This window comes from Acartia tonsa, chromosome 9, assembly GCF_053477335.1.
Source record: "Acartia tonsa isolate MP-2025a chromosome 9, ASM5347733v1, whole genome shotgun sequence".
NCBI lineage: Eukaryota > Metazoa > Arthropoda > Copepoda > Calanoida > Acartiidae > Acartia > Acartia tonsa.
The window spans coordinates 4526023-4552118 of record NC_137268.1 but is presented as its reverse complement, the minus strand read 5'-3'; the positions used below and the strand labels follow the sequence as shown (position 1 = coordinate 4552118).

General features: G+C 32.1%; 1 protein-coding gene across 1 annotated transcript in view; it reads right to left on the bottom strand.

The window, feature by feature from the left end:
* Positions 1-225: 225 nt before the first annotated feature.
* The window catches only part of rempA (intraflagellar transport protein rempA), a 76229-nt gene continuing 50358 nt past the window's right edge, over positions 226-26096 (bottom strand). The window contains exons 35-54 of the mRNA XM_080172129.1: positions 25808-25920; positions 21981-22072; positions 21107-21193; positions 20651-20728; positions 20044-20157; positions 19479-19541; positions 18871-18943; positions 18127-18261; positions 16463-16557; positions 15673-15778; positions 11776-11852; positions 10487-10534; positions 7799-7860; positions 5399-5483; positions 4845-4905; positions 3607-3667; positions 2413-2463; positions 1822-1869; positions 1080-1186; positions 226-649 (exon numbers count right to left, since the gene is read on the bottom strand). Coding sequence (XP_080028255.1) covers positions 1081-1186; positions 1822-1869; positions 2413-2463; positions 3607-3667; positions 4845-4905; positions 5399-5483; positions 7799-7860; positions 10487-10534; positions 11776-11852; positions 15673-15778; positions 16463-16557; positions 18127-18261; positions 18871-18943; positions 19479-19541; positions 20044-20157; positions 20651-20728; positions 21107-21193; positions 21981-22072; positions 25808-25920 — 1555 coding nt within the window. The 3' untranslated portion in view covers positions 226-649; position 1080. The remainder of the gene's footprint in view (positions 650-1079; positions 1187-1821; positions 1870-2412; positions 2464-3606; positions 3668-4844; positions 4906-5398; positions 5484-7798; positions 7861-10486; positions 10535-11775; positions 11853-15672; positions 15779-16462; positions 16558-18126; positions 18262-18870; positions 18944-19478; positions 19542-20043; positions 20158-20650; positions 20729-21106; positions 21194-21980; positions 22073-25807; positions 25921-26096) is intronic.

Here is a 26096-nt window from a genome sequence, read left to right as displayed (position 1 = left end):
AATCTTCTACTTTTTAGATGGTATCCTTAAGATGGCTTTAGGCTGTATTTCTGTACAATTATTATTTACCTCTTTAAATACAATGCCCTTAAATGCTATAATAAAATACATATGCCTAAATAAATCTGTTAATTCCCACTGACACAAATAGATTCTGATAAAATCACATTTACAATGTTTTTTAATACAAATTTTCCGCAGAAACGTAGATAGAAATCTTACAACTAATTTTGATAATTTTATTTTAGTATCTGTGGTCAATAATAATAATATGATAATTAGACTCATGATAAAAATACATTATAAAAATGCCCTTATTACTGCATAAAAATACGTTTGTTAAGTATACTAGCGCTTAAATTACATTTATATAAAAATAACACTCACAATTAAATTATTCGTGATTTTCTTTTACCAATTCTCTTAAAAATATTTTAGTAAAACTTAATTTCACATTCTTATTGGTCTTAGCTTACAAGAATTAATTCAATGTATTTTCTTTTTTCATTTTGTATATAACTGTCTGTAATAAAATAATATTTAAGAATGTTATGAATAAGTTTTCAATCTCAATAAAGTCGTAATTTAAGGCCCAACAATCTGCTTTTTTCAATGTATTTCTGTACAATAGACAAGGACATATATTCATTAGGGTTGGGCCGGATACTTTTTTGGCCGGATACCGGATACCGGATATCCGGCTGATTTCAAACGCAGGATATCCGGTAACCGGCCGGATATCCGGCAAATATCCGGTTATCCGGCCAAATTACCGGATATCCGGCCGGATAACCGGCCAAATTACCAGATACTAAAGTAGCAAAAAAAAATTTCTTCAAAAATCTTTTATAAATTTACATAAAGTTAAACTTGTTCAGAAAAAATGTTCTTCTAGCTTCAATAATAAGAAAATTATAGCCATTTAAAATTTTAAAAAGCAGAGATTTTTGGTGTAAAGTATAAAAAATTATAGAGCCGGATATCCGGCCGGATAGTTTCAATATCCGGTATCCGGCCGGATATTGAAAATGGCCGGATATCCGGCCACACCGGATATCCGGCCCAACCCTAATATTCATCTCAGGCAAATCTGTCAGTTTCATCCAGTATCTCATCATCATCATCATTCATCTGGTCACCAGAGGATCTACCAAGTATCTCTACGCCTAGACTATCCTCAATACTCCTGGAAAGATAACAAATTTGATGAATATAAAGGGTGTTAAAAAAAACCAATCGCTTCACTCTTTTCAATATAAGTCCAAGAAAAAAAGTCCAATGAGAAAACACTATTGAATTTTGAATCTACTCACCACTCCAGAGTACTGCAATACTTTCAATACAAGTTCAAGAAAAAAGTCCAATGAATAAACATTATTGAATTTTGAATCTATTCACCACTGCACACACCTAGCCTTTGTGGAGAATCTTTTTCTTTTTCACATCCTTTACAGGATAAAAATATCAAGACAACAACATTTTAGCCAGAGTAATCATCTTAGTAAGCTTGTTAAACTAATTTTAATTAAAAAAGGAGTATTAAATTTTATAACTAACTACTTCCCTCACTTATAATAAACAAAATAATTCCCTTTGAAGATGACAATAAGGGGATAAAGCGTGTAGGTTTTTTAAGTTGAGTAAATTATACTGGGACAGTGAAGTAGAAAATCAAGTATTTTCTGGATGCGCATAGGTAAACAAAATCTTTACAAGAAACTCCAGTTTTATATATTTAATTGAAGCTGAGAAATTTTCGTTTTTCTAGTCGTACAGATGGACAAAGTAAGCTATGGAGTAACTTAACAAATAACAAGTCACCTTATTGTTTGAAGGTTGATGTAGTAAACTGTATTCACATTTGGAATTCTGAGAATTTATTAAATCATTAAATTTATTTAAAGATGCATAATAAGCACAGTTTGAAAATTCATATGTGTGGGCAGTTTTGTTATGTCTCATATTTTGTACATTCAGTTAATTAATCAAAAATAAAACACTTAAATTTGGCTTAATAAACAGTAAACAAAAGTATAAAAATATTATAATTAAGGTAGTGTTTTGATAAGTTATTTAAATCCATAAAAAAATTGTAAAATTTATTTTCCTACTACATCATGAATAAGAATATAAATCTAAAATAATGTTGCTGTGGATAAGAAAATAGCCGATAATTCGATTTACTCCCATTACCCAATGATGAAAAATAAAATTACCCTTTTCTAGATTATAATAAGTGGTTGAAACGTTTGGATATTCAACTTAATGAAATAACCAATCAAAATTCAATAAAAGTCTCCAAAGCTAATAAGCCAACGAATAAAAACATTAGTATATAACTTTGGGGACTAGTGTAATAAACAGCCCAACGCCTCCCCTTCCCTCCCTGTTTTAAAAAATAAAATTGCTTACCTTAACCTCATATCTTCAATTAGAGTGTAGGCAGCTTTATATTGGTTGTTTCTAAAAAAATACATATTAATTCGATTTTCATTAAAATAATAGTGTTTTTTTTATAGCCAACAAGCGAAATAAATCTTAAATACTTTTTTTTGGGGGGGGGGGGGGAGGGAGATAAAAAGGTCGCCATTACTACTAAGCGTTGCCCCTGAATTTCACTAAAAATCGCACGAAGATTTCGTGATTTAAAAAATACATTTCTCTTAAAAGACCCTGTACCATGGCATCCTTTAAACTTATTTATGTCGACCTTATGCAATTAAATAAAAGGGACTATGACTGACATGTCACCGACATAAAAATAAATTATTCTTATGTTGGGATATAGAGACCAGGGCTCGACAGCCGCGCCTGAGCCTCAAATTAAAAGACGATTGTGTACAAAAAAGGGAAATTTGAAAAGATGGATTGTCTGTTTAGGAACAGTTTTATTCATACAGCTGAATTTTAAAGTTATAAAATTACGATTTCCCTGAAGCTTATACGCGGTTTACGCGAGGCTGTAGAGCCCTGGTATAGACAATACTTGCATTTATACACAATTAATAATTGCAACCAAGCCATTCCTAGTCGGAAGCATATTCTTGTGGTAGAATGGATATAGGATATAGGTTGATATATTGACAGGAGAAAACTTGTCGACAATTTAGCTTGCTAATATGGACCTCATTTGTCGGTCAGTTCGTTCATCCAGTAGGAGAGGAGAGATTAGATTAAAGGGGATGGATAGGGGGTACATGAAAATCTGGTACAACATCCAAGTAATAAAATATCTATTTGTGGTAGACTAGCTTTGCTTTTTGCTTTTAGATTTTATAATCTTTTTATCATTTGTACGCCCCTATGTTTTTCATTTAATAAGATTTAACAATCTCATTATAAATTAGACTTTAAAAATCCGTTAAAAATACTTGTAAGGTTTTTAACCTATATTATGTTATCAATTGTTTTTAGAAAATTACAAAACTTACTTTTCACCCAGAGATAAGCAAAGCATTGATATAATGATAAATTGAAAGATTTTTTCTGTCTGAAGCTAAACATTTTATTAGCTAATTAACATCTCAAAAAAGATTCATATATTCCCCGGAATGGTTTTACGCTATTGTTTTTGATTTAAGCAGCCAGTTTTTAAATAAAAAATACCTTGCATAGTGTTCAATCATAAAACCGTAAAGATCACCTCTTCTAACCATCTCAAATGTACCTAGAAAACATAGAAAAATTTAGATTAATTTAAATCTCTCTTAAAAAACATGGCCTATTAATAAAATTAGACTACCCTATTTTTTTCTTTTGGTAATGAATAATATATTCTAGGTGACGTGAAGCGACTTGCATTTCTTAAAGTGAGAAATTAATTATTTACTCTCATAATATTCAGGGAGTAAGGGAGGGGACAATGGGCAATTAATTCAATATAAGAGTTATCAAAGAAAGGGCATGAAATCCAGTTTAATCCAATAAATATGTAGGAAATTATAAAGGGATTGTTTATTGAATAATAGATTTCCATAGCGTCATGTAAAGTGAAATCACAACTTGTTTTTGATGAAATATATTGAGGTTTTTTGGTGTGATTTTTATATTAAAAGATTATTGGACCCGGCCAGCTGCTAGCAAGAATATGACTGCCCCTTTTTATTCTGTTTATTTCCCTTGCCCCCACCTCCCTTCTCCTTTCTCCCCGTCTGCTACATTCTAAACTAACACAACGAGTGTTTATTTCCCTTCCCCCCCACTTCCCTCATCCCTTCTCCCCGTCTGCAATATTCAAAACATACATAACGAGTAGCGGCATTCTATGCGCAAGTCCCCAAACTCAGTCAGAAACTGCTAAATTCTTGCACATTCCCTTTAAGCCAGTCCCCAAAGTCTGAGACTCCTAAAAATTGAATATTCGATCCATTGTCTCCTCCCTTACTCCCTGCATAATATTTCATTTAAGTTTTCTCCTAATAATAATTTCAAATTTATTATTTCTTTTTGAGCATTTAGAGGGGGATAATAGGAATTTAAATTATAAAAATAAAGATTTTAATTTTGTTTAATTATATTAGTTTCTTCTGTTTTATCCTATGCCTAGTATTAGTCATTTTATTCCTATTTATTCCTTATCAATCCTATTATATAAAGTAGTAAAGTTTTTTTTGTCTAAAGCTAAAGATCTTTATTACTGAACTGATTACATTCTCCCTTTAGGGAATCTTCACATAGGCATGTAGTGGTTTAAGGACATTCTTATTAGAAATTTAAATTTTGGGGTGGTTTTAAACAATTTTTTTTGCAACTTTCTGACTTTTCGAATACAATGCCCCTAAAGGCTATGGGCGTAGCAGCTAGTATTATGAAAAGCAGTTATGATATAAAGATTAAATGTTTACCGTTGGTCATAAATTCTTTGCACTTTTCAATGGCTGCGGCTGGATTGCTTTCATATAACGCCTGAAAAGTAAGTTATTTAGACCGAAACTATCCCTTTTCCACAACAAGGACGAAAAATTAAAACGAAGTCCGAATACAGCGAAAACTTTAAAAGGAAGTGGCAAAAAGAGATAAAAAGATTTGTTATCCCCTAGACTGGCTTAGAGGGCCGAAGGTCCGGGCTAACGAACTGGTATTAATTTTCTTTAAATTTTAAATTAATGGGATTTGTCTGTAATACGATGCTATACATGTTTTTTTCTTTTTATTATAATTTTATCTTAAATTCTTAATATTCTTGGAAAATTTTGTAGGTAATACGATGCTAGTCTTGTTAGCTCCAAGAGGCAAAAAGCCCGGGCTAACAAAACTGGTTTAAAATTTTATTTTAATATTTATGAAATATTTCCAAAATACTATGCTTTTAGTGTTATATTTAGTGTATATTTATCGGTTTCGGAGCCATCCTAGAAAAAATGTCTGTCTTTTATCAATTATTGTAGGGTATAGTAACCTGAATGTCAACAAACAGTTTCACAGGTTCTATCATTCGTTTTAACTCGTTTAATCTGCTTTCATCTTCAGATTTTGATAGGCACCTGAAAATAAAATTTCATCAAAAAACTATTTTTTTTTTCAATTAGTGCAGCTTTATAATACAGCAACTTCTTATAATATTCTACAGGGTGTTTTTTTTTAATGGAACAAAAGTATTGCTTAATATAACCCACTTGCCATTGACAGAAATTAATAATCTATATCTCAATTTCTTTATTGAGATATTAGCGATTTTCATCAAATTATGCCTTAAAAACCGGTTTTTCCAAAGTACCTATTTATGGAAGATTTTTGGATCATGACCAATTTAAAGAGTGAGCAAAAATGCGTACATTTTTAAAATTCAAATTGTGCGGCTTGTGTTAATAGTAGAAAAATGTTATGCATATCGTTGAGATCGTCATAAACTCTAGTTTTTGGGTGTTTAAGAACTATTACTGTGCTACGTATAGTTTAGGAGCTACGTGGCAAAATGTCCCAACTTACTTAAACATTATCCAACGTAGCTTCTATACTACAAATAGCATCAATATGATACATATATTTCCAAAAACTAGAGTTTATGGCGATTCTAACGATATGCATAACATTTTTCTACTGGTCTCACAAGCCGCACAATTTTAATTTTAAAAATGTATGCATTTTTGCACACCCTTTAAATTGGTCATGATTAAAAAATCTTCCAATAATAGGTTGTTTGGAAAAACCGGTTTTAAAGCAGAATTTGTTGAAAATCGCTAAATATTTTTTTTTATACAAAACTCCCCAACCCAATGAAGAAATTAAGATATAGATTATTAATTTCTGTCAATGGCAAGTGGGTTATATTATGCAATACTTTTGTTCCATTAAAAAAAACCACCCTGTATAAAAGGGGGTTCGCTGTTATACACTTAAAAACATCCGTCTATCTGTCAGAAACGTTTTAGAGATACTTTAAAAGATATACATCTGAAACTTCTTGACAACATTCCCATCAATGTGGAGCATAATTAAGTATTAACATCCATTGTGGTCGGACATATTTAAGCAGCTTTTTAGTCACTTTCTTTGAAACTTTTTTTCTCAGCTCTTACAAAAGATGTTAATGTTATCCTTGCGTAGAAATATTTTCAAAGTTACGCTACTTATCTATAATACAAAGTAGAATGATGTCTGTCTGTTTGTTTGTAGCGAAGGATCTCGCTAACCGCTGAACCGATCGGGTTCTCCTGTACAATTTAGCTTCTCATAGGTCCCAGGAAGGTTGATAACTATTTTTATGGGGGTTGGGACTTCCCCAACCCCCATAAAAATGAAAAATATCCCCCCCCTTTAAAAAAAATTCTTTTTAAAACTGAAATTAAAATAGTCGGGTCGACTAACCCCCCCCCAAAAAAAATCCCCCCTACCCAATTTTTTTTAAAAATTTTTATTTTAAATCATACCAAGAAATGGGCGAAGCCTCTAGTAGATAAAATAACAGCACGATAAAAAATAGTATAATATTGTTTTTTTTTTTATTATTTAAGTAGTTTAATATTTTGCCGCTAGGTGACTTACAATTTTTACATAGAGCAACTTTTTTGCCTTAGTTAATTTAAAGTTAAAAAATAACTTTCTTACGGTTATTTAAAATATGTACATCTTTTTAAAAGTTAGAAACAAAATCCTTTTTATCATTAAAAATTTTGAAACAAAATAGTTAAAAAAATACTAGATTTATACAGCCTTTCTTAGCATAATTTCTGTGTGCGCTATAAGGAAGACCAATCCAATTGAGAGCCTATTATGCTTACGTTATAAGCAATGTTGTAAATTTCCAAAATACAACGACAGAATGGCCATTCACATGTCATAATTTATTAAGGTGTTCACTTGTAACACCATTCAATGGTTAATGGACACTCCTATATGGAGGAAGAGGGCATATTGATACTTTTTCCCACCCCAAACATATTTACAGGGATAGGCATTCCCAGATATTAGGTGTTTATATAAATTAATAGGAAGTGTGATCACATATGAAACAGTGTCACATGATTTTGGGTATTTTAATCCATTTTTGATTGGTTGGTTCAAACTAAAATTGTCCTAACTTTAACGTATAATTTAAATCCATTTGTAGTGTGTCTGTGTATATGGGTACAAAGCATATCGTTAACCACTGAACCGCTTTTATTCTCCTTTACAGTGTAGCTCCTCATAGATCCAAGGAAGGTTTATATCGCCCTTGAAAAAATTCCTTCAACAACAAATTTTTTTTATCTTTTCTTTTAATACTAATTTAAAAGAGGAGGGGTCGACAATCTCCTCCCCCCCGCCCCCAACAAACCTCAAGTGCCCTTAGAGGCTGCTAGTATAAAAAGGATAGAACCTGTACGCCTCAGATAATGCACCAAGAGCCTTCTCATAATTCTGATATTCGTCTATTTCAACCTGAAATCAAATATATTAGAAAAAAAGATTATAGCTTATAGCATATAAAAAAATTACGTCATACAATAAAAAAGACTTATAGCAGTCATTTTATTTGACGCCGTTTGACGTTGTTATATTTAAAAAATTTTAAATAAAATTTTTTAAAAAGCGAGGGGGGGGAGTTCTATGCTTGCCAACTGTATTCAACTGAGAAATTCGAGTTGTCACATGGGGACTAGAACTCGAACTCTCATCACCGTAACTCAGTGCGTTACCACTGAGCTACGACGCCCCTATACCTAATTTGATAAAGATGAATGCTGTATATAATTGTATTAACCCGTGTCTAAATCCACAGGTATAGGTTCAAATAAATGCAAGTCATTATTAGAATGAATACCTATAACAGCAAACTAAGGCATCAAAATGGAAACAAAAAATAACCAGTTTGCACCTGTTAATATTAAGGTTCTCTGCATTCATGCATTGTAGTTATAAAAATAGTTATATAAATACCTATTCTTTGACCTCATAGCTAAAGGGGTTCTTATTTCATTTAATAAGTTAGTAATTTTTATTTCATCTGTGGAATATAGGATTTCGATAACCACTGATTTAGTTATCTTTTCTAAGGAAGCTAGGCTGGTTTTAGTCTATTTTATGTTTTAGATTTGAGCCATAACATAGTTAAAGTTATTTTCTTCTAATCCTCTTCTAATACATAGCCCTAAATGCAATGGCTGCAGTTGCTAGTTTTCAATATGAATAAAACTAATGGATGTGTGCCCAAGAAGATCTCAGTAATCACTGGACCATTATTTTTTTTTATGTTTCATATTGTTTTAATGCTACTCAATTAATGATCAAAATCCAAATATGGGAGGGTTGAATTTTAGTTTTTTAAAGAAAAAGAAAAAATATATGGAGGGGGGAGGAGGTAAATTTTTTGTGTGGGCGATTTCTCTTGGGAGGGTTTAACTTGGTACCCTCCCAAAAATAGGGGGGGGGGGGGGTTGACACATTTGCGTAAACCTAAAGTATAGGCTTTATCTTTGGACTGAGATGATAGGTTATTAAAGATAAAATTATTCTTATATGATGAAATATATGAGGCCTATCCAAAAAAAAAATCTTAAAGTTGCGTGTATTTCATCATATAAGAATGATTTTATCTTTAATAACCTATCCTTTCAGTCCAAAGATAAAGCATATACTCCAGGTTTACGCAAATGTGTCAAAACTCCCCCCCCCCCTATAAATCTTCTTAGGACCTAAGAGAAGCTACCCTTTAAAGGAAAACCATATCGGTTCAGCGGTTAGCGAGATCCTACGGAACAAACAAACAGACAGACAAACATCCTGTTACTTTATCATAAGGATTAATTTTGAAACCAGCCTTTAATATATATTTTTTAAAATTTATACCCTAACATTTATCCATCTTAGCAGTGAAGTAAAAATAGGTTTCTACACACATGTGACAAGTGCTCTATATATTTATCTAACCAAAAATACCACTTTCCTCATATAATAATACTGTCATTCAGAAGCATAGACTAGTATATAAAAAAATATAGCAAAGGATCATGGATGAATTAAAAAAAAAGAATTAAGGTAGCATAAGCTATATATAACTCTGCCCACAGGGCGAGGACCATGCCTCGATTTTGTATTGGGTTTTGTAGCTAATAAAACCAAAAATATAACCACAGCAAATTGCGTACAAAAGTACAGAAAGCAATTTACTAAAAGACCAAAATGGTCTCAACCACTTGGGCCAGGTAGTTGTCTGGATGAGACATCTATAGTACTTTTATTGTAGATGACATACAAACGTGAGATATATTCTATTTATTTTGAAGAAAATATTCTTCATTTTATTTCAATAATCTTTTGAATCACTTATCCCTTTTTCTGTTTACCGTAAGTGGGTGTTGTACTGGTTATATATATTATTTTTTGCTTGGTAACAGTGCGTATTCATTCAAGAAATCCTCTTTTGGAGAAACATCAGTTATATCTTTATATAAAAGTAACAGGATTTCTGTCTGGCTGTTTGTCTTTGCGTATGTTGTGTGTCTGTTTGTCTGTACCTAAGAATATTGCTAACCTCTCAACCGATATGGTTCTCCTTTTCAATATAGCATCTGATAGGTCCTGGGAAGGTTTATAACTATGTAAGGGGAGGGAACCACCACTTTCCCAAGAGAAACATTTTATTCCAGGGGCGTAGCCGCTAGTTTGTAATAAGAAGAAAGAGAAACGCACCATTACTTTTTCATCAACTTTTAAATCAAATGGACGTATAAACCTGTTCCTAATATGGCAATCCATATTAAGCACTCAAATGTCTTTAAATTATCCCCTTAAACGTGGTCGTGCAGATGCCGACCCTTGATATAAAAATTAGATTTACTTTGTAAATACTAAGCACTCAAATTTTATAATAGCGTTTTCTTATTTGTTGACTTACAACTTTGGGGACTTTTATGTAATTTTGATAAATTGGTTCATTAAGTTGAATGTCCAAACGTTTTACAACTACAAATATGAAGCTACAGAATGGATAATTCAATGTTTAATCTTGGGGATGTAAAACAATTTATCGGTCATTGTCTTATCCCTTTAGAACTCTGAATATTACCTGTGCGCAAGCCTCATAAAATCCGCCAAGCAACTGTGGTGCACGTCCCTAAAACAATTCAAATTGCACTATAACAAAGATGACAACATCCAAAAAAGTGAAGCTCTAAAACAATAGGATAAACGAACATAAATACTTGTAGAGTGTCAGAACTGGATAATCAAAATTTAAATGTATAAAAGTAGAAACAAAATTGTAAGTGTATTTGTTGAAAAACTACTTAATTAAATTCAGGATAATGTTTCAGGACATACTTACATTTTCAGGATTTTTTTAGAGATAATTTAGAACATTTACGTATGACGTATCAATTTTTTAATCGACGTTTCTTTGTTGTACAATTGTCAAAACGAATGATGCTTTAATATGAAGCTTGGACGTCCTTGAACGCGAGTATAGCATTTTAACATATTGTCCTAGGATTTACCACTTAAAAATAAAGATGATATGATAATTCTTAAATGAAAACATTAGTGTCAACATAACTAAAAAAACATGTTAAATATGACCTTCCGAGAATGCCTATAGAGTTGCTACGCCAGCTAAAGTATACCTAACGCTAACTGTTACAAAAATCACCAAAATTGTTGCAATCAAAAGGACACTTTCTAAAGCTCTTTATATTGCCTATATAAAATGACGTCACATTAAAATAGTCCATTATTCTAATATGACGTAATTCGGCATTTTTTGGCCAAAAGTTTTTACTTTTATCTCCTCTTGTATAGGCACTAAAATTAAAAACTTTTAGCCGAAAAATCCCGAATTATGTCATACTAGTAATCTACAATACAAAGTAGAACGATGTCTGTCTGTCTGTTTGTCTGTTTGTAGCGAAGGATCTCGCTAACCGCTGAACCGATCGGGTTCTCCTTTACAGGGTAGCTTCTCATAAGTCCCGGGAAGGTTTATAACTATTTTCTTGGGGGGTGGGACACCCCCAACCCCCCCAAAAATGAAAAAATACCCCCCCCCCCTAAAAAAAATAAATTTCTTTTTAAAACTAAAATTAAAATAGTGGGGTCGACTTCCCCCCCAAAAAAAACAAAAATTCTCCCCCCCAAAGAAATTTTTTACAAATTTTTCTTTTAAATCTAAAATTCAAAAAAAAAATGGTTTAATCACACCTTTTGGCCTTTGGGGCAAAGCTAGGGGCGAAGCCGCTAGTTTAGTATAATGGACTAGTCTAATATGAGGTAATTTTTTGTATGCACTGTAAAGAGCTTTACAATTTTAATTAGCCTAGATTAACGATAAAATAATGAAAATCGTCGCTTTTAAAAACATACCTTAGTATAAAAACTGATGATATTTTTCATAATTTCTGGATTATTTCTCCAGTCCAGAGATTGTAGATAGTTTCCAGCTAATATTACAACAAAATCATTATAACAATGGATACATTATTACTTGGATGTTGTAACAGATTATCTACTCTGGCACATAGCTGGCTAAATTATGAGACCCTTATTCATCCCCCTTTACCCTATCCCTCCCTTTGGTATAAGGTAACTATATGAACGACCAATAAATGAGTTCCTTATTGGCGAACTAAATTGACGACAAATTTTTCCCTGTTAACATATCCACATATATTCTACATCCATTATAACCAATTAAAGGCAGCTTGACTTAAACATAGCATTTATTGTTTGTTTTTTGTTCAGGTGAACGTGATTTTCTCTGCTGTTATTTAAGATAAACGGCTAGTTTTTTAAAAGATTCCCCATTGTATAAGAAACCAGAATATAATTTACTTGGACCGTTGACCTGTCAGTTATGATTCAAGTAACAAATTTCAAATCATAGAAAAGTATAAAGGGTGTTTAAATAAAAACCAATCGCTTCACTTTTTTCAATATAAACTTTACAGTTTTGGTCCAAAACTAATAAAAAAATAGTACAATTCATGCCCAAGCAATGAAAATAATAAAACAATATTGAATCTTAAATCTACTCACCCTTCCCGAGCACTAGAGCTCGAAACCTAGCCCTTGCAGAGAAATTTGCCCTACGCCGAAAGTGCATATTTTATAATAAAATTAAGACAAATTTGTCTCTTTAAAAAAAGAACAAACCGTCTTAAGTACTTGAAATCTTGTAGATAGACCCCATAATGTTTGGGGTTTTTGATGGGGCATGTAAAGATCTTTCTCTAGACACCTTAACAAGGTTTCTAACATAATCCTAGCCAATTTGGCATCAAAAAGAAAGACCTGACAAACATCAAGAACTAGATTTAAACAGAGCCGCCATGCCTCAATGTTGGATGGGTCTGCCTTTTTTATCCCAAATCGGCTAGGATTGAGGTAAAAACCTATTTAAGGTGTCTAAAGAAAGGTTTTTACATGCCCCTTCAAAAACTCTAAACATTATGGGGTCTATCTCCAAGATTTGAAGTACTTATGGTGGTTCAAATTGTGAGCGATTGGTTTTTTTTTAAACACCCTTTATGTTTCGTTATTTCCTCACATATTAATTTGTTCATGATTTATTAACACTCAACATCTGAGCTGGATCTTTAAATCGTTTTTATAGTGCGCTGAATCGGAACGATTTAGAGGTGAACCGTAGGTGCGCTGGTGGTTAGCCACAGCGCGCCTATAAAACATGGATTTTTATAAGATTTTCGGCGCGGTGCTGTTTAATCGCCTGCGCACTCACTAAAATATCGATACGTGCCGATACAATTTTTTAACTTAAACTGGGTCAGTATGGTGTTTTATATAAAAAAAATATAAAATTTATTTTAAAAATAATTATAAAATGTTTTCACGATAGTTTTGCAATAAAATATTAAACTAATTTTAAAAAAATATTTATTTATTAAATATGAATCACCCCGAGTTAGCGCGGCAATGCCACTAGTTGAGTACCATTGCCGCGCCGGTTCGGCGCAACTGACCGCGCTGAATCGCCCATGCCATTTCAATTTAAAGATTGGTATTTAATAATTTGATGGCGCGCTGAATGAATCGCCCCGGTTTAAATCACCTATAAACGATTTAAAGATCCAGCTCTGCACTTTAAATAACTTTGACAGTATTATCATCTAAAATTTGTCAGCTACATATGGATGTTATCATTTTTTTACTTTTCCTGGCTTCTAAACGAGCAATACGAGTTCTATATATAATGGTTTATATCCCTCCCTACCTTCTTCTGAAATCTATGTAACTGAACAAAGTGTATTAAAAATCAGCCATGTTACGTCATAAAAATTAGGGATAATCCATCTCTTTTTTAGGGGTTTTCTTTCCAACTACTTCTCTTATCTCTCTGATTTTCATGACGTCACATGACTGTTTTTTGAGACACTTTGTCCAGTTACAAAATCTATTCTATTTTTCAGTAAGTCTGTTTCTTTTACATGTAATATTTTAAAAGTTTTCAAATAATTTCTCTAATTTTAATCGCAGTCTTATTTTTGTATGAATCTATGTAGGTATTTGTCTCTTTTTCTCTATTTACATATTTTGATTTACAGAGAGTGTAACCTTAAGTTTTTGTTATTATCCGCGTGAATAAAAACAAAAACATTATCTTGCGAGTATTTGCGTCATAAGAATCTAAAATAGATTCCCGCACCCATCAAATATCAACATTGTTTTAACACTTTCAAAGGGAAACTCTTTTATTTGATTTTATATAAATTAAAACAAAAATATTTCATTTTCTGGCATTCTTTTATATACTATTACTATCAGATACACCCCCTAGAGGCCTCTAGGGGCACTGGGGGGAGGTTTTTGGAGAGAAAGTGGATAACCCACCTTTAATTATAGCTTTACAAGGACGAAGCCCAATCTGTCCCACTGTGAGGAAGACAATTCCTATATGACGTTATATAAAGGGAAAAGAAAAAGGGAATGGGGGGAAGAAAATCTCTTCAAAAGAGATGGGAGAAAAGGATATCGTCTTCGTCACAGTGGGACAGATTGGGCTTCGTCTTTAAAAGAAGTGGGAGTCGGGGCATTTCTCTTGGGAGGATAGTAGTACCCTCTTCCAAATCTACCCAAGGTCTATGAGAAGCTACGACATAAAGGAATATAGGTTCATATAGGTTCAGCGGTTATCGAGATCAAACAGACAGTAAGATATCCTGTTACATTTATGTGAATATAATTGCAATGGTTTGTCTTTTGAGATTTCCCTAACTACCGAACCTTCAGTGCTTTTCAGAGAATAAACCTACTGGCCAGACATGGTTTTAAGCTACTTTTTTTTGAAAAAATATTACAGGAATGTCCCTTGAAACACTTTGCGTTTGTTTGCTTGAATTATGTAATTCTTACCTAACAAATTAAAAGGTATCGACATCAAAGACAACAAGAGACAACAGATTTAGAATAGATGTAGTAAAATAAAGCTAAAAACCTGAGGTGGATTCTTAAAAAAGAAATATCGCTGACTTGTCAACGGTAGTACATCATTAAATTTATCTATAAAATTAAAGAAAGGTATCAAAAAAAGAGAAAGATTATTAATACACGATTTTATCCAATTTTTGGAGATTTTTAAATATGATTTTAGAAGATTTTTCAGCGATACGTTTTTAAGAATTCACCTCTGATTGCAAGTCCCTTAAATGTCATTAGAAATATTTTTTTTCATTTTTTTAATACCATCGAAATAACGAATTAAAAATAATTTCATAGCATCTTTACTCTTCAAAATGGTAAACCTTACATATGAATGATCGAACGTAACATAAACAATAACATTGCATAACACAAAATCGTATACGTGTATACGCGGATTAGTTGTAGTTTCACATTTTGTAATATGATATTCGCTTTTTAATATGGAAGCTACTCTATAATTCTAATTCACTTTGCCTCTCTGTCAATAAATAAGTCAGTCCATAATGCTATGAGAGAAATGTGTTTTTCTCGGCCGCTATTAAAGATAGAGAGGTGAAATTTTCATTGCATATTCCTATGTCATGTGCGCCTATAGATCTGTAGATTGTTTTGTCCGTCTGTTAGTCGGTAATGCTTTAAAGTTTTATTTGAGTTTTTGTACATTCTTTCTTTTTTTTTGTTATGTAACCTAAATATCTGTTTTTTAAGTTATTTTGTGCGTTTATCCATTTTATTAATTTTTGTGCTTCGCTACTTATGTTGCAATACTTGTTTAAACCCCTATTTTGGGTAGAAAAAATGTTGATTTGTGTATAATGATGCCTAGAACATAAATTTCTGGTTGTCTTGAAACATTAGCAAAGAAAATAATTTTCTCTGTGTCTCCAGATTTCAGAAGTGCCTTCATAGCCTTGCTTCTCATACCAGCCTATAAGTAATAATAATAATAAATTTAACAAGTAATTGTAGGAAGGGAAGTCCAGTAAGTCATATATTTTGGTATCTTTTGGCGCTCTATCTATCTATCTATCTATCTATTCATCTATCTATGTACATATGTATGTATCTATCTATCTATCTATCTATCTATCTATCTATCTACCTGTGTCCATTTCTTAATAGCAAGATGATAATTTCCCTGTAGAAAGCAAGCCTCTGCTACCTTTTCTATCTATCTGTGTATCTATCTACCTGTGTCCATTTCTTAGTAGCCAGATGATAATTTCCCTGTAGAAAGCAAGCCTCTGCCACCTTATTCACCTATCTATCTATCTATCTATCTATCTATCTACCTGTGTCCATTTCTTAGTAGCTAGATAATAATTTCCTTGTAGAAAGCAAGCCTCTGCCACATTATCTTTCTATCTGTCTATCTATCTATCTATCTATAATCTATCTATCTATCTACCTGTGTCCATTTCTTAGTAGCCAGATGATAATTTCCCTGTAGAAAGCAAGCCTCTGCCACCTATCTATCTATAATCTATCTATCCATCTACCTGTGTCCATTTCTTAGTAGCTAGATGATAATTTCCCTGTAGAAAGCAAGCCTCTGCCACCTTATCCACCTATCTATCTATCTATTTATCTATATATCTATCTATCTATCTACCTGTGTCCATTTCTTAGTAGCCAGATGATAATTTCCCTGTAGAAAGCAAGCCTCTGCCACCTTATCCAAAGCATTCAATCTCTCCTCCTCAGTTCCTAAATAAAAACAAGGATGACAACATCCATAGAAGCAAAGCTCTGAAATCAGAGGTGGATTCTTAAAAACTTTTTTGGCATTTTGCCTCACATAAATAGGCAAAATAGTGAGGCAAAATAATCCCTTATAAATTTTTAGAGAGCAGCACTAATTTTAGTAAGGCAAATAATTTTTAGTGAGGCAAAAGTTTTTTAAGAATCCACCTCTGAAGAAGAAACAAACAATGAATAAATCTTGTACTGTATTAGAACTTAATAAGCAGAATAAAAATGTTTAAGTCTTAACAAAATTACAAAATAAAATCTAAGAACATACTTCTATATGAGTTGATTATAGAGACGCCTCGTTTAAAATATAATACCTTGTGTTGTCCTAGGAATCAGTGTTAAAAAAATCAGGTGAATAGGATAATGATATGCTACAAAAAGTTGTTTTCAAAAGAGTTCAAAATTCGTATGTTTTAAATAGACGTACGAATTTTCTGATAACGGTTATAGAGTTTCTGCATTTTCTAAATCGTACCTAACTATTACCATGCAAAGTTTGAAACCAATGAGACAATTCTAACATGTCTAAATAAACGAAAAGAGCATACCGTTTTACCTTTTTTTTTTGTTATTTTGAATTCAGAGATATAACAAGGAACAAAAATAATATCCGAAAATTAGTTTTGCGTAATATTTTCAATATAATAATATGATTCTATTACGACATTTCATGTATTACATTTTGATTCATAATCTGACATATTAAGGAAAATAATAAGGAAAAATCATCAAAAAAAGATTGTCGCACGGTCCAAGATTATACAAATTAATTATTTTTAAAATTAAGTTTATAAAACTTGAACCATGAGATCATGCATTTTATTTGCAGTTTAACTTTCTTTGAAATAAGACAAGGATAAGACAATGCTCGAAAAATTTATGTACATTCTAAATAATGATAAACAAAGTATCCCTTTTTTTAGATTAAATCTATTTTAAAGTTTGTTTGAAGCATCCAATATAGATTTAATACGTTAGCCAACAAATTAGAGAATGTGTTGGTGACATGGACGTCTTATTATTTTTCCTTTTTGGGGGGGAAATGGGTATAAAATCTCCACCTTCTACGTACTTCAATGAAGTCAACCAAAAGTAACCAAAAAATGCTTCTAAAGCAATTTATGCAAAGTTGAACTAATATGCGACACCTGCCATAATAAGCAACCAATTAAAGTTCAACTAAAGTGCAACACCTGCCATAATAAGCAACCAATTAAAGTTCAACTAAAGTGCGACACCTGCCATAGTAAGCAACCAATTAAAGTTCAACTAAAGTGCGACACCTGCCATAGTAAGCAACCAATTAAAGTTCAACTAAGGTGCGACACCTGCCATAGTAAGCAACCAATTAAAGTTCAACTAAGGTGCGACACCTGCCAAAGTAAGCAACCAATTAAAGTTCAACTAAAGTTCCCAAAGTTGTTAAGCCAACGAATATGAAAACGAATCAAAAGCCCAATGTCAGTTCCCTCCCTTACACCTATCTTTATATCCTCATATCTTCCCTATCCTTAGATATACCTTCATCTTTAGGAATAACCAGTTTCTCCGCCATCTCCTCAGTTACTGAGATATTATGATTCAAGCACAGATCCAAGGCCTGGTGATAATTCTTGGCTGTAGCGTACATCTCTACAGCTTTGTTATACTGTCCACCTAAATATAAATTTATGTTTAATCAATAGAATAAATAATATATACCTATTGGACACTCAACTTAATGAACCAACCAATCAAAATCAATTAAAAGCCCCTAAAGATGTTAATCCAACGAATAAGAAAAAGTTATTAAAATTTATAAAACTTTGGGGACTAATGTAATAAACAGCCAATTGTCCCCTATCTCTATGCAAATATGCTCTGCTCTATATTATACTTTAATTTAGCTTTGATTATATAATAAGATCTAGCGGCTTCGCCCCTAGCCTCTAGGGGCTTTGCCCCAAGAGTTGGTAAAAAAGAGTAAGGTGAAATTTGTAAAAAAAAAATATTCCACAAAGGAAATCTTCTACAAAGGAAATCTTCTACAAAGGACCAAGGATATTTCTTACAAAAAAAAATGGGGGGGATTTTTTTTGTTTTTGTGGGGGTTAGGGGTGTCCCACCCCCAAGAAAATAGCTTAAAACCACCACAGGACCAATAGGTATATACCCTAAAGAGTAGAATCCAATCGGTTCAGTGGTTACCGAGATCTTAAGGGACAGACAGACGGACAGACAGACGGACAGACGGACAGACATCAAGCTACTTTGTATTATAGATACCTTGTAAGAAGAAATCCGCCGTCTTGTTTAATAGCACCGGGTCTGTTGTACTATCCAAGGATTCAGATATAAACTAAACACAATTATTTCATTATTTTATTAATAAGTTTAATACATTTAAATTTTATGGGCTTTTTTTAAAAAAAAAGGTGTAACCAAAGGTATAGCGAGCAGGTATCTTAAGTTATAAGACAATAAACCATAAATAAATGTATGTCCCCGAAGTTGATAGGTTGTATTGATTGATTGATTAGCCATAGTTTCTTAGGGTTTTTACCTAAGTAGCCATGTAGTCACGTAGGTTATATAGATCAAACATATTAGTTGGAGAGTTTGGACACTACTCGCGTGTAACCAACCAATCAAAATAGAACCCAGATTTTTTGAGCCCAGGAATAATTTGAGGTGGGTAAAAACATTGGATACATGTTTTATTTACAGTCAAATACCCCCTCTCTCCGTAGACAGCAAGTCAAACACAAACTTTGACAAAATTGTCTGTTAATGTATCAGAACAGGTTCTAATCAAGAGGATAATAATCAGTTTCAAAGCTTTACAGGAATATAGCTTCCTTAAGATTTTTGTTAGATTAAAATTTTTATTTAACCTGTAGTGCATTATGTTGGTTTGTTTTGAATGCAAGATCAAGAGCTTTACCAAGGTAGCCAGCCTAAAAACGAAAGAATCAACAGTATAGGCATGGTTGAAAGCGTATTTGCTTAAAATAAATGTTGAATTATAGATTTTTCAAGATACGCTAAATAACACCCAGAGTTCAAGTTAGATAGGACAGAATTTGTTTTCATCGTTCATCCATACGAAAAAACTATGTCTAGCATCGTATTATATCCAGTTTTCTACGAATATAGAAATGTACAATCATAAGACTAAAACTAGTTTTTTTAGCCGGTGCCTTTCGGAACCACGGGGCTAAAGAAACTAGTTTTAATCTTATAATTGTACATTTTATATCCGCGGAAAGCCGTTTATAATACGATACGAGAAATAACTATTACAAATGTCGGACAAAAACCGCTATGCAAATCTTCCCATTGAGTAAAACAGATATCTGCAATAATATCATGGAGGCTATCACAAAGCTTACGGTAAAAACAGTCCTCTATCTCTATTCGTTACTGCTTTTCGGACTCAACATAATAAATAATTATTACCTTTTGATAAAGAATGACAGCTTTGTCATACTGTTTATGATCCGCAATAGTTTCAAAATATCTGGCAGCATCAAGCTTTTCTGTTGGAGAGGCAAGTAGTGACAGGTTCCAAACCTGACATAAAAATGTTGTATCATTAATAAAGGAATTCATTTCCAGTATGGCTACGAAACTGATTAATATCCGGTGGATTAGAACCGGTTGTCATACTGAAAAATATTATATAGCAACGTATTACAGACAATTTACCATGAATATTAATATGAAAATAATAATAAATTAATACCATTTTTAATCTTATATTTTTCTTTTTAATATCCGCGGAATGCTGTCTATAATACGATGCGATACATAAAAAAATAGATAAGAGAAAAGAGTAAAGACAGTAAATAATAAAAAAATTTGGAATATTTATTTATTGATTCGTATTATAGACAGCTTTTCGCGGATATGACAAAAATATAAGATAAAAACAGTTTTGTTAGCTCTGGCTTTTTTGTTGTTGAAATATTATGATTTTATTTCATTATTTGTTTGTAATTATTCGAAAATTGTCTGTAATACGATACCATACGGTAAATTAAAAAAAGAAAATAAAGTATTTGACCTGATCATCTAAGCCTTGTTCTTTACATATTCTAATAGCATTGCTGTAGGCCTGAGCTCGAGTAAAGAAATGGATTGCCTGAAATTATTAATTTATTGTAGAAAATAATATCAATTACCTATTAATTAAAGGATAAGAGGAAATGTTCATCATGACAGATACTGAAATGGTTTTATAATTTACCCTTTCAAAAAATCAGCATGTGATGTCATAAAAATGATAGATTATTCATCTATTTTTTAGGGTTTTTCTTTCCTTTTTCTCCTCTCATTTTTATGACGTTCAAATGCGAATTATTTGAGCAACTTTCTTCACGTACTTTTCAAAGCATTTATAAATTATAACTTAATATTGATCACACCGTAGCTACTTTACAAACGTTTGGACAGACGGAGTAAATGACTGAAAAGGTGTGCTAATATTGAAAAAATAAAACTTTTTTGAACCTAAAATTACCTCGCTTAGATTATCAATATTTTCATATTGTCTTGCTAAATGATAACAAGCTGCTCTATCCCCAGTCTCACTTGCTATCTCAGCAGCCTAAATAGGTAGGACAATTATAGCATGCTTAAATTAACAATAAGAGCTATATGTTTCGTACAGAAGGACCTACCCTAATTATATATAAGCTTTGTTATAGGGTTAGAGAACGAAATCTAAATATTTGCAAAACCACCATCTTCCTTTACAGGGTAGCTTCTCAAAGGTCCCAGGAAAGTTTATAATCATTTTGTGGGAGGGTACCACCAACCTCCCAAGATAAATCGTTCCTAGAAAAAAATGACCTTTTCTATTTTTAACTGCAATTGAAAGTTGAAGAGTCGACTTCTTACCTCCCCCCCCCCCCCCCTCATCTAGGGCCTTTAGAGGCCTCTAGGGGAGTAGACGCTAGTAATTATATATAATACCTTCTCAAGGTTATCACAATAGCAATATACTCTGACCAGAGAGAGATGATCTTTAGCAAGGTTGTAGTAATTATATATAATACCTTCTCAAGGTTGTCACAATAGCAATATACTCTGACCAGAGAGAGATGATCTTTACTGCAAGGTTGTAGTAATTATATATAATACCTTCTCAAGGTTATTACAATAGCAATATACTCTGACCAGGGAGAGATGATCTTTAGCAAGGTTGTAGTAATTATATATAATACCTTCTCAAGGTTGTCACAATAGCAATATACTCTGACCAGAGAGAGATGGTCTTTACTGCAAGGTTGTTGTAATTATATATACTACCTTCTCAAGGTTGTCACAATAGCAATATACTCTGACCAGGGAGAGATGATCTTTACTGCAAGGTTGTTGTAATTATATAATACCTTCTCAAGGTTGTCACAATAGCAATATACTCTGACTAGGGAGAGATGATCTTTAGCAAGGTTGTAGTAATGCAAGGCTGTGTCCATTTCTCCTAAATTAAAAAAAAATGTTGAATTTTTACATGTAGTAGTAAGTTTTTTTGTCTGAAGCTTAATATCTCAATAACTACTGAACTGACTGAGTTTTCCGTTTTAGAGAGGCTTCACATAGGTCCTTTTTGTATTACAATGAATAACAAACAATTAGACATCACTAAATTAGTAGTCATGCAGTTTTTTTTTGAAAATTGCCTAGGTATATTGCATAGGTATATCACAAAAATACTATTTTCGGAAATCTTTAAAACTACATGGTAGAAAATTTAATAAATGTAGTTTAAACTATTGGACAGGAAAAATTATGTAGTTCACAAAATGCATTTCGTGCAATTACCACTTTATTGTGACAATTTACAAATACATTCATTTTTTCCAGAGAAGAAGAGTATGTGAAAGTGTACAGTTAATATACTAGACAGGTCTATTTAACTTGGGACGGTTTTACAGTAATATAGGCTCACCTATGTAAAAGGCATACTTTATCTTATGGTATTTCAAAAACTATACTATCCACTATAAAAATTTGTCCTTTAAGATCTCATTAACTATTAAGACTATTAAGCTATAACTTTTAGGGTATATTATTGTCATTGACAAGTTTTACCTATTTTGGGTAGTTTTCCTTGAAATTTGGTATTATGTACCTTTTTACCTACCAAACCAAATATATAAAAACTAAAAGGAAAAATTTATTGAATTTCAAAGAAATGCAATACTTTTGAATAATTTGAATATGCACTGAAATATAAGATAGTTAGGAAAAGTTTTATAAAAGCAAGAATTTAAAGATACATATAGCAAATAATAGATAATAATAACTAAGTAATATTTATTAAATACTTTTTCTCGTATTTATTCGAATCCGGTGGATAGGAACCGGTTCTCATCCATACAAAAAAAACTATGTCTAGCATCGTATTATATCCAGCTTTCTACGAATATAAAAATGTACGATCATAAGATTTAAACCAGTTTTTTTAGCCCGTGCTTTCGGCACCTCGGGGATATAAAAACTGGTTTTAATCTTATAATTGTACATTCTATATCCGCGGAAAGCTGTCTATAATACGATGCGAGAAATAACTATTAAAGTATTTTTGTTTTATTCATTGTTTTGAATGTTAAACCAAGAAACGAATGAATGGTCTTCGCTTAGAGTCTTTCAAGCATTTTTACACTTTTTGATAGTTTGAACCACAACATCTAGATTTGACAAAAGTACCCAAAGTTTATAAGACGAATTAGAGAGAATAATTTACATTCCGATGTCTTCTCCCTCCCTGTGTTGAGAATCATGAATGGAAGTTACAAGTTTAGAGAAATATAGTTTGTATGCAATTTGACTTTGAAAGTTTAAATTAGTCAACAGACAGACTTCATTTCAAGTTCAACTTTAATTACTCAATAATGAGGGAAAGATATTCTGAATCAGTTTTGATTGAATGGCGAAATAGATTTGTTATTTATCGCATTGAATTATAGACAGTTTCCGCGGATATTAAAATGAGAAATTATAAGATTGAAACCAGATTTGTTAGCTGGCAAAACTGGTGTTAATTTTATGATCTTTGTTAAAATATTCGTGGAAAATTGTCTGTAATACGATGCTATTCACGATTTTCCAATATGGCTTAGAACCGGTTCTAATCCAGTCGATATTAATCGGTTTCAAAGCCATACTGGAAAAAGTTTCTTTGCAAATGTCTTCCACTTTTACTTTGGAAGCTTTTAAAAGTATAAAGAACGGACCGATTGCTATATTTAATACGGGTATGTTTTTGTTTATACATAAAGCTAAATTCTGAAGGGTTAAAACGTTGTTTTCCCTGCGAATTGTTTATGTGTGGCGAGTCTACCGTACTCTACAACAACCAATAAAAGGCAAGAAATATAAAGATTAAAAAAGGATAAGTTATCATCATCCAATAGCCCCATATAAATTGGGCTTTCATATAACCTTGGCTGCAGGGGCGTCCAAGCTTTTTTATTTGGGGGGGGGGTATCCCCCCCCCCTTGGGCGTCTATGCCTGGCTGGATTGCTGGATATACCTGGAGTTCTGCAGGCAAGCTACCTGCTTACTTTCCATTTATTTGATCCAGGTATAAATTTCTCTCAATTATTGTATTCTATTTTATAGAATACCATTATTCACTGCACATGCTCTGTATTTCAAACTTTTACAAACAGGTTCATTCATTCAAACAAAAGTAATTCGCATTTCCTTGAACAGAAAATAGTAAATAGCGCAATTTTATTTTAATGCAGCTATTTCTCTGAGCCTATAAATGAATAGTCTTTTCAAAAATGTTTGTCATGAGGTAAGGAAGTGATTTTTTGACTGACATACCCTTTTTAGTGTGTGCAATTATATATAAATACAATATCAAAATGTAAAAAATAATGAAAAACAGTACCTATTGCTAATTTGGTAGGCGCAAGACTTTCCCGAGGAAAAATGCCAAGGCCCACTAAAAAGCACACTGTTAAAAAGCAAGCTAGAAAAAGCATAAAAAACATAGTCAAAACTATAGTATTATAATTTATTGTATAACAAGCAAAATAAAATAGGGATATAGCTTTCAAAGAAACTTAATTGAAAAATAAAATTATCTTCTACAATAATCTGCCTGTCTAAAAATTACAATTTTTCTTCAAAAACGATCATCTTTGATTATCAAAATATCGATCAGAAACAAACTTTCCTTGAATGCAGTATCTCCATACTTTAAATACAACTAAAAACTTTATTTTATCAAAACACATGCAAGTTTGCGCAAAATAAAAAAAAGTTGATTCAATATTTTTAATTGCTTATTTTTTATTCAAAATGATCAAAGGTAAAAAATACAATGCCCGACATCGTTTATGAACAATATGCTTAATTTAAAAACTTCAAAACAATCTCTCTCTGCTAAATTTTCAAATTTTCAAATTTGAAGAAAACTAAGAAACTTGTTTAGTTATAACTAATATATTCTTACAGCACCTGAGTTTGAGACTTATCTAATCTTTACCTAACCTAATCTAAACAAAAGAAAGTATCCCTAAAAGTTTTATTCTACAAAAAAGTTGTTTGTGGGTAAATTTTCAAAGAGTCTGAAAAACCATCCATATGAGGTCACGTGGGAAAGAAAACCTCTAAAAAAGAGATGGATATTCCCTCATTTTTATAACGTCACGTTGCTGATTTTTGAGACGCTTTGTAAAGTTGCGTTTGTGGTCCACAAAAAGAAGAAGGGATATTGCACAAACTTTTATAGTAATAGTACTAGCTAACAAGTGACCGGTTGAGCTCATACAGCCCCTATAGTAAGGGCGGGGTAGTTTTTTCTATGCAGGGGGCCCTAACCATGCAGCCTACCCAGTACCCAATATAACCCAACCTAACCTGACCTAAATCAATAATCAACAAACGAAATTTACCCCCCCCCCTCCTTTCTTATTTTTATAAAATTAATTAATTTATTCTTAAACTATAAAAATAAAAGCCTCATTAGTATATTAAATATGAGTATATTAAAATATTTAAAAAATATAACTGGACAAAGTGTCCAAAAAAATCAGCCTTGTGATATAATAAAAATGAGTGATTATCAATCTCTTTTGTAAGGGTTTCCTTTCCACTTTTCCTCTCATCTCCCTCATTTTTATGACGTCACATGGCTGATTTTTGAGACACTTTGTCAAGATTCCAAATAATGGCCTAAAACCTGGATGTTACATGTACCTGTAGACTCCATATACTGTGCCCACCATCTTCTGATAGCTGGATCCTCACACTTGTACACATACGCCTCCAGGGCTTGGATGTCATCAAATAACATCCGGGGGACTTCAAACCTTACAAAAAATCAAATAATTCATTAAAATAAACAATATTTAAATTCAACAAATAAAATATCAGAAAGGCAAATATTTAATGTGACTTAAAGTTTAATATAATCAATTTTAAAACCTTGAATATTATTTTAATATATATGTAGAATTATTTTTCGATAATGGCTTTGAAACCGATT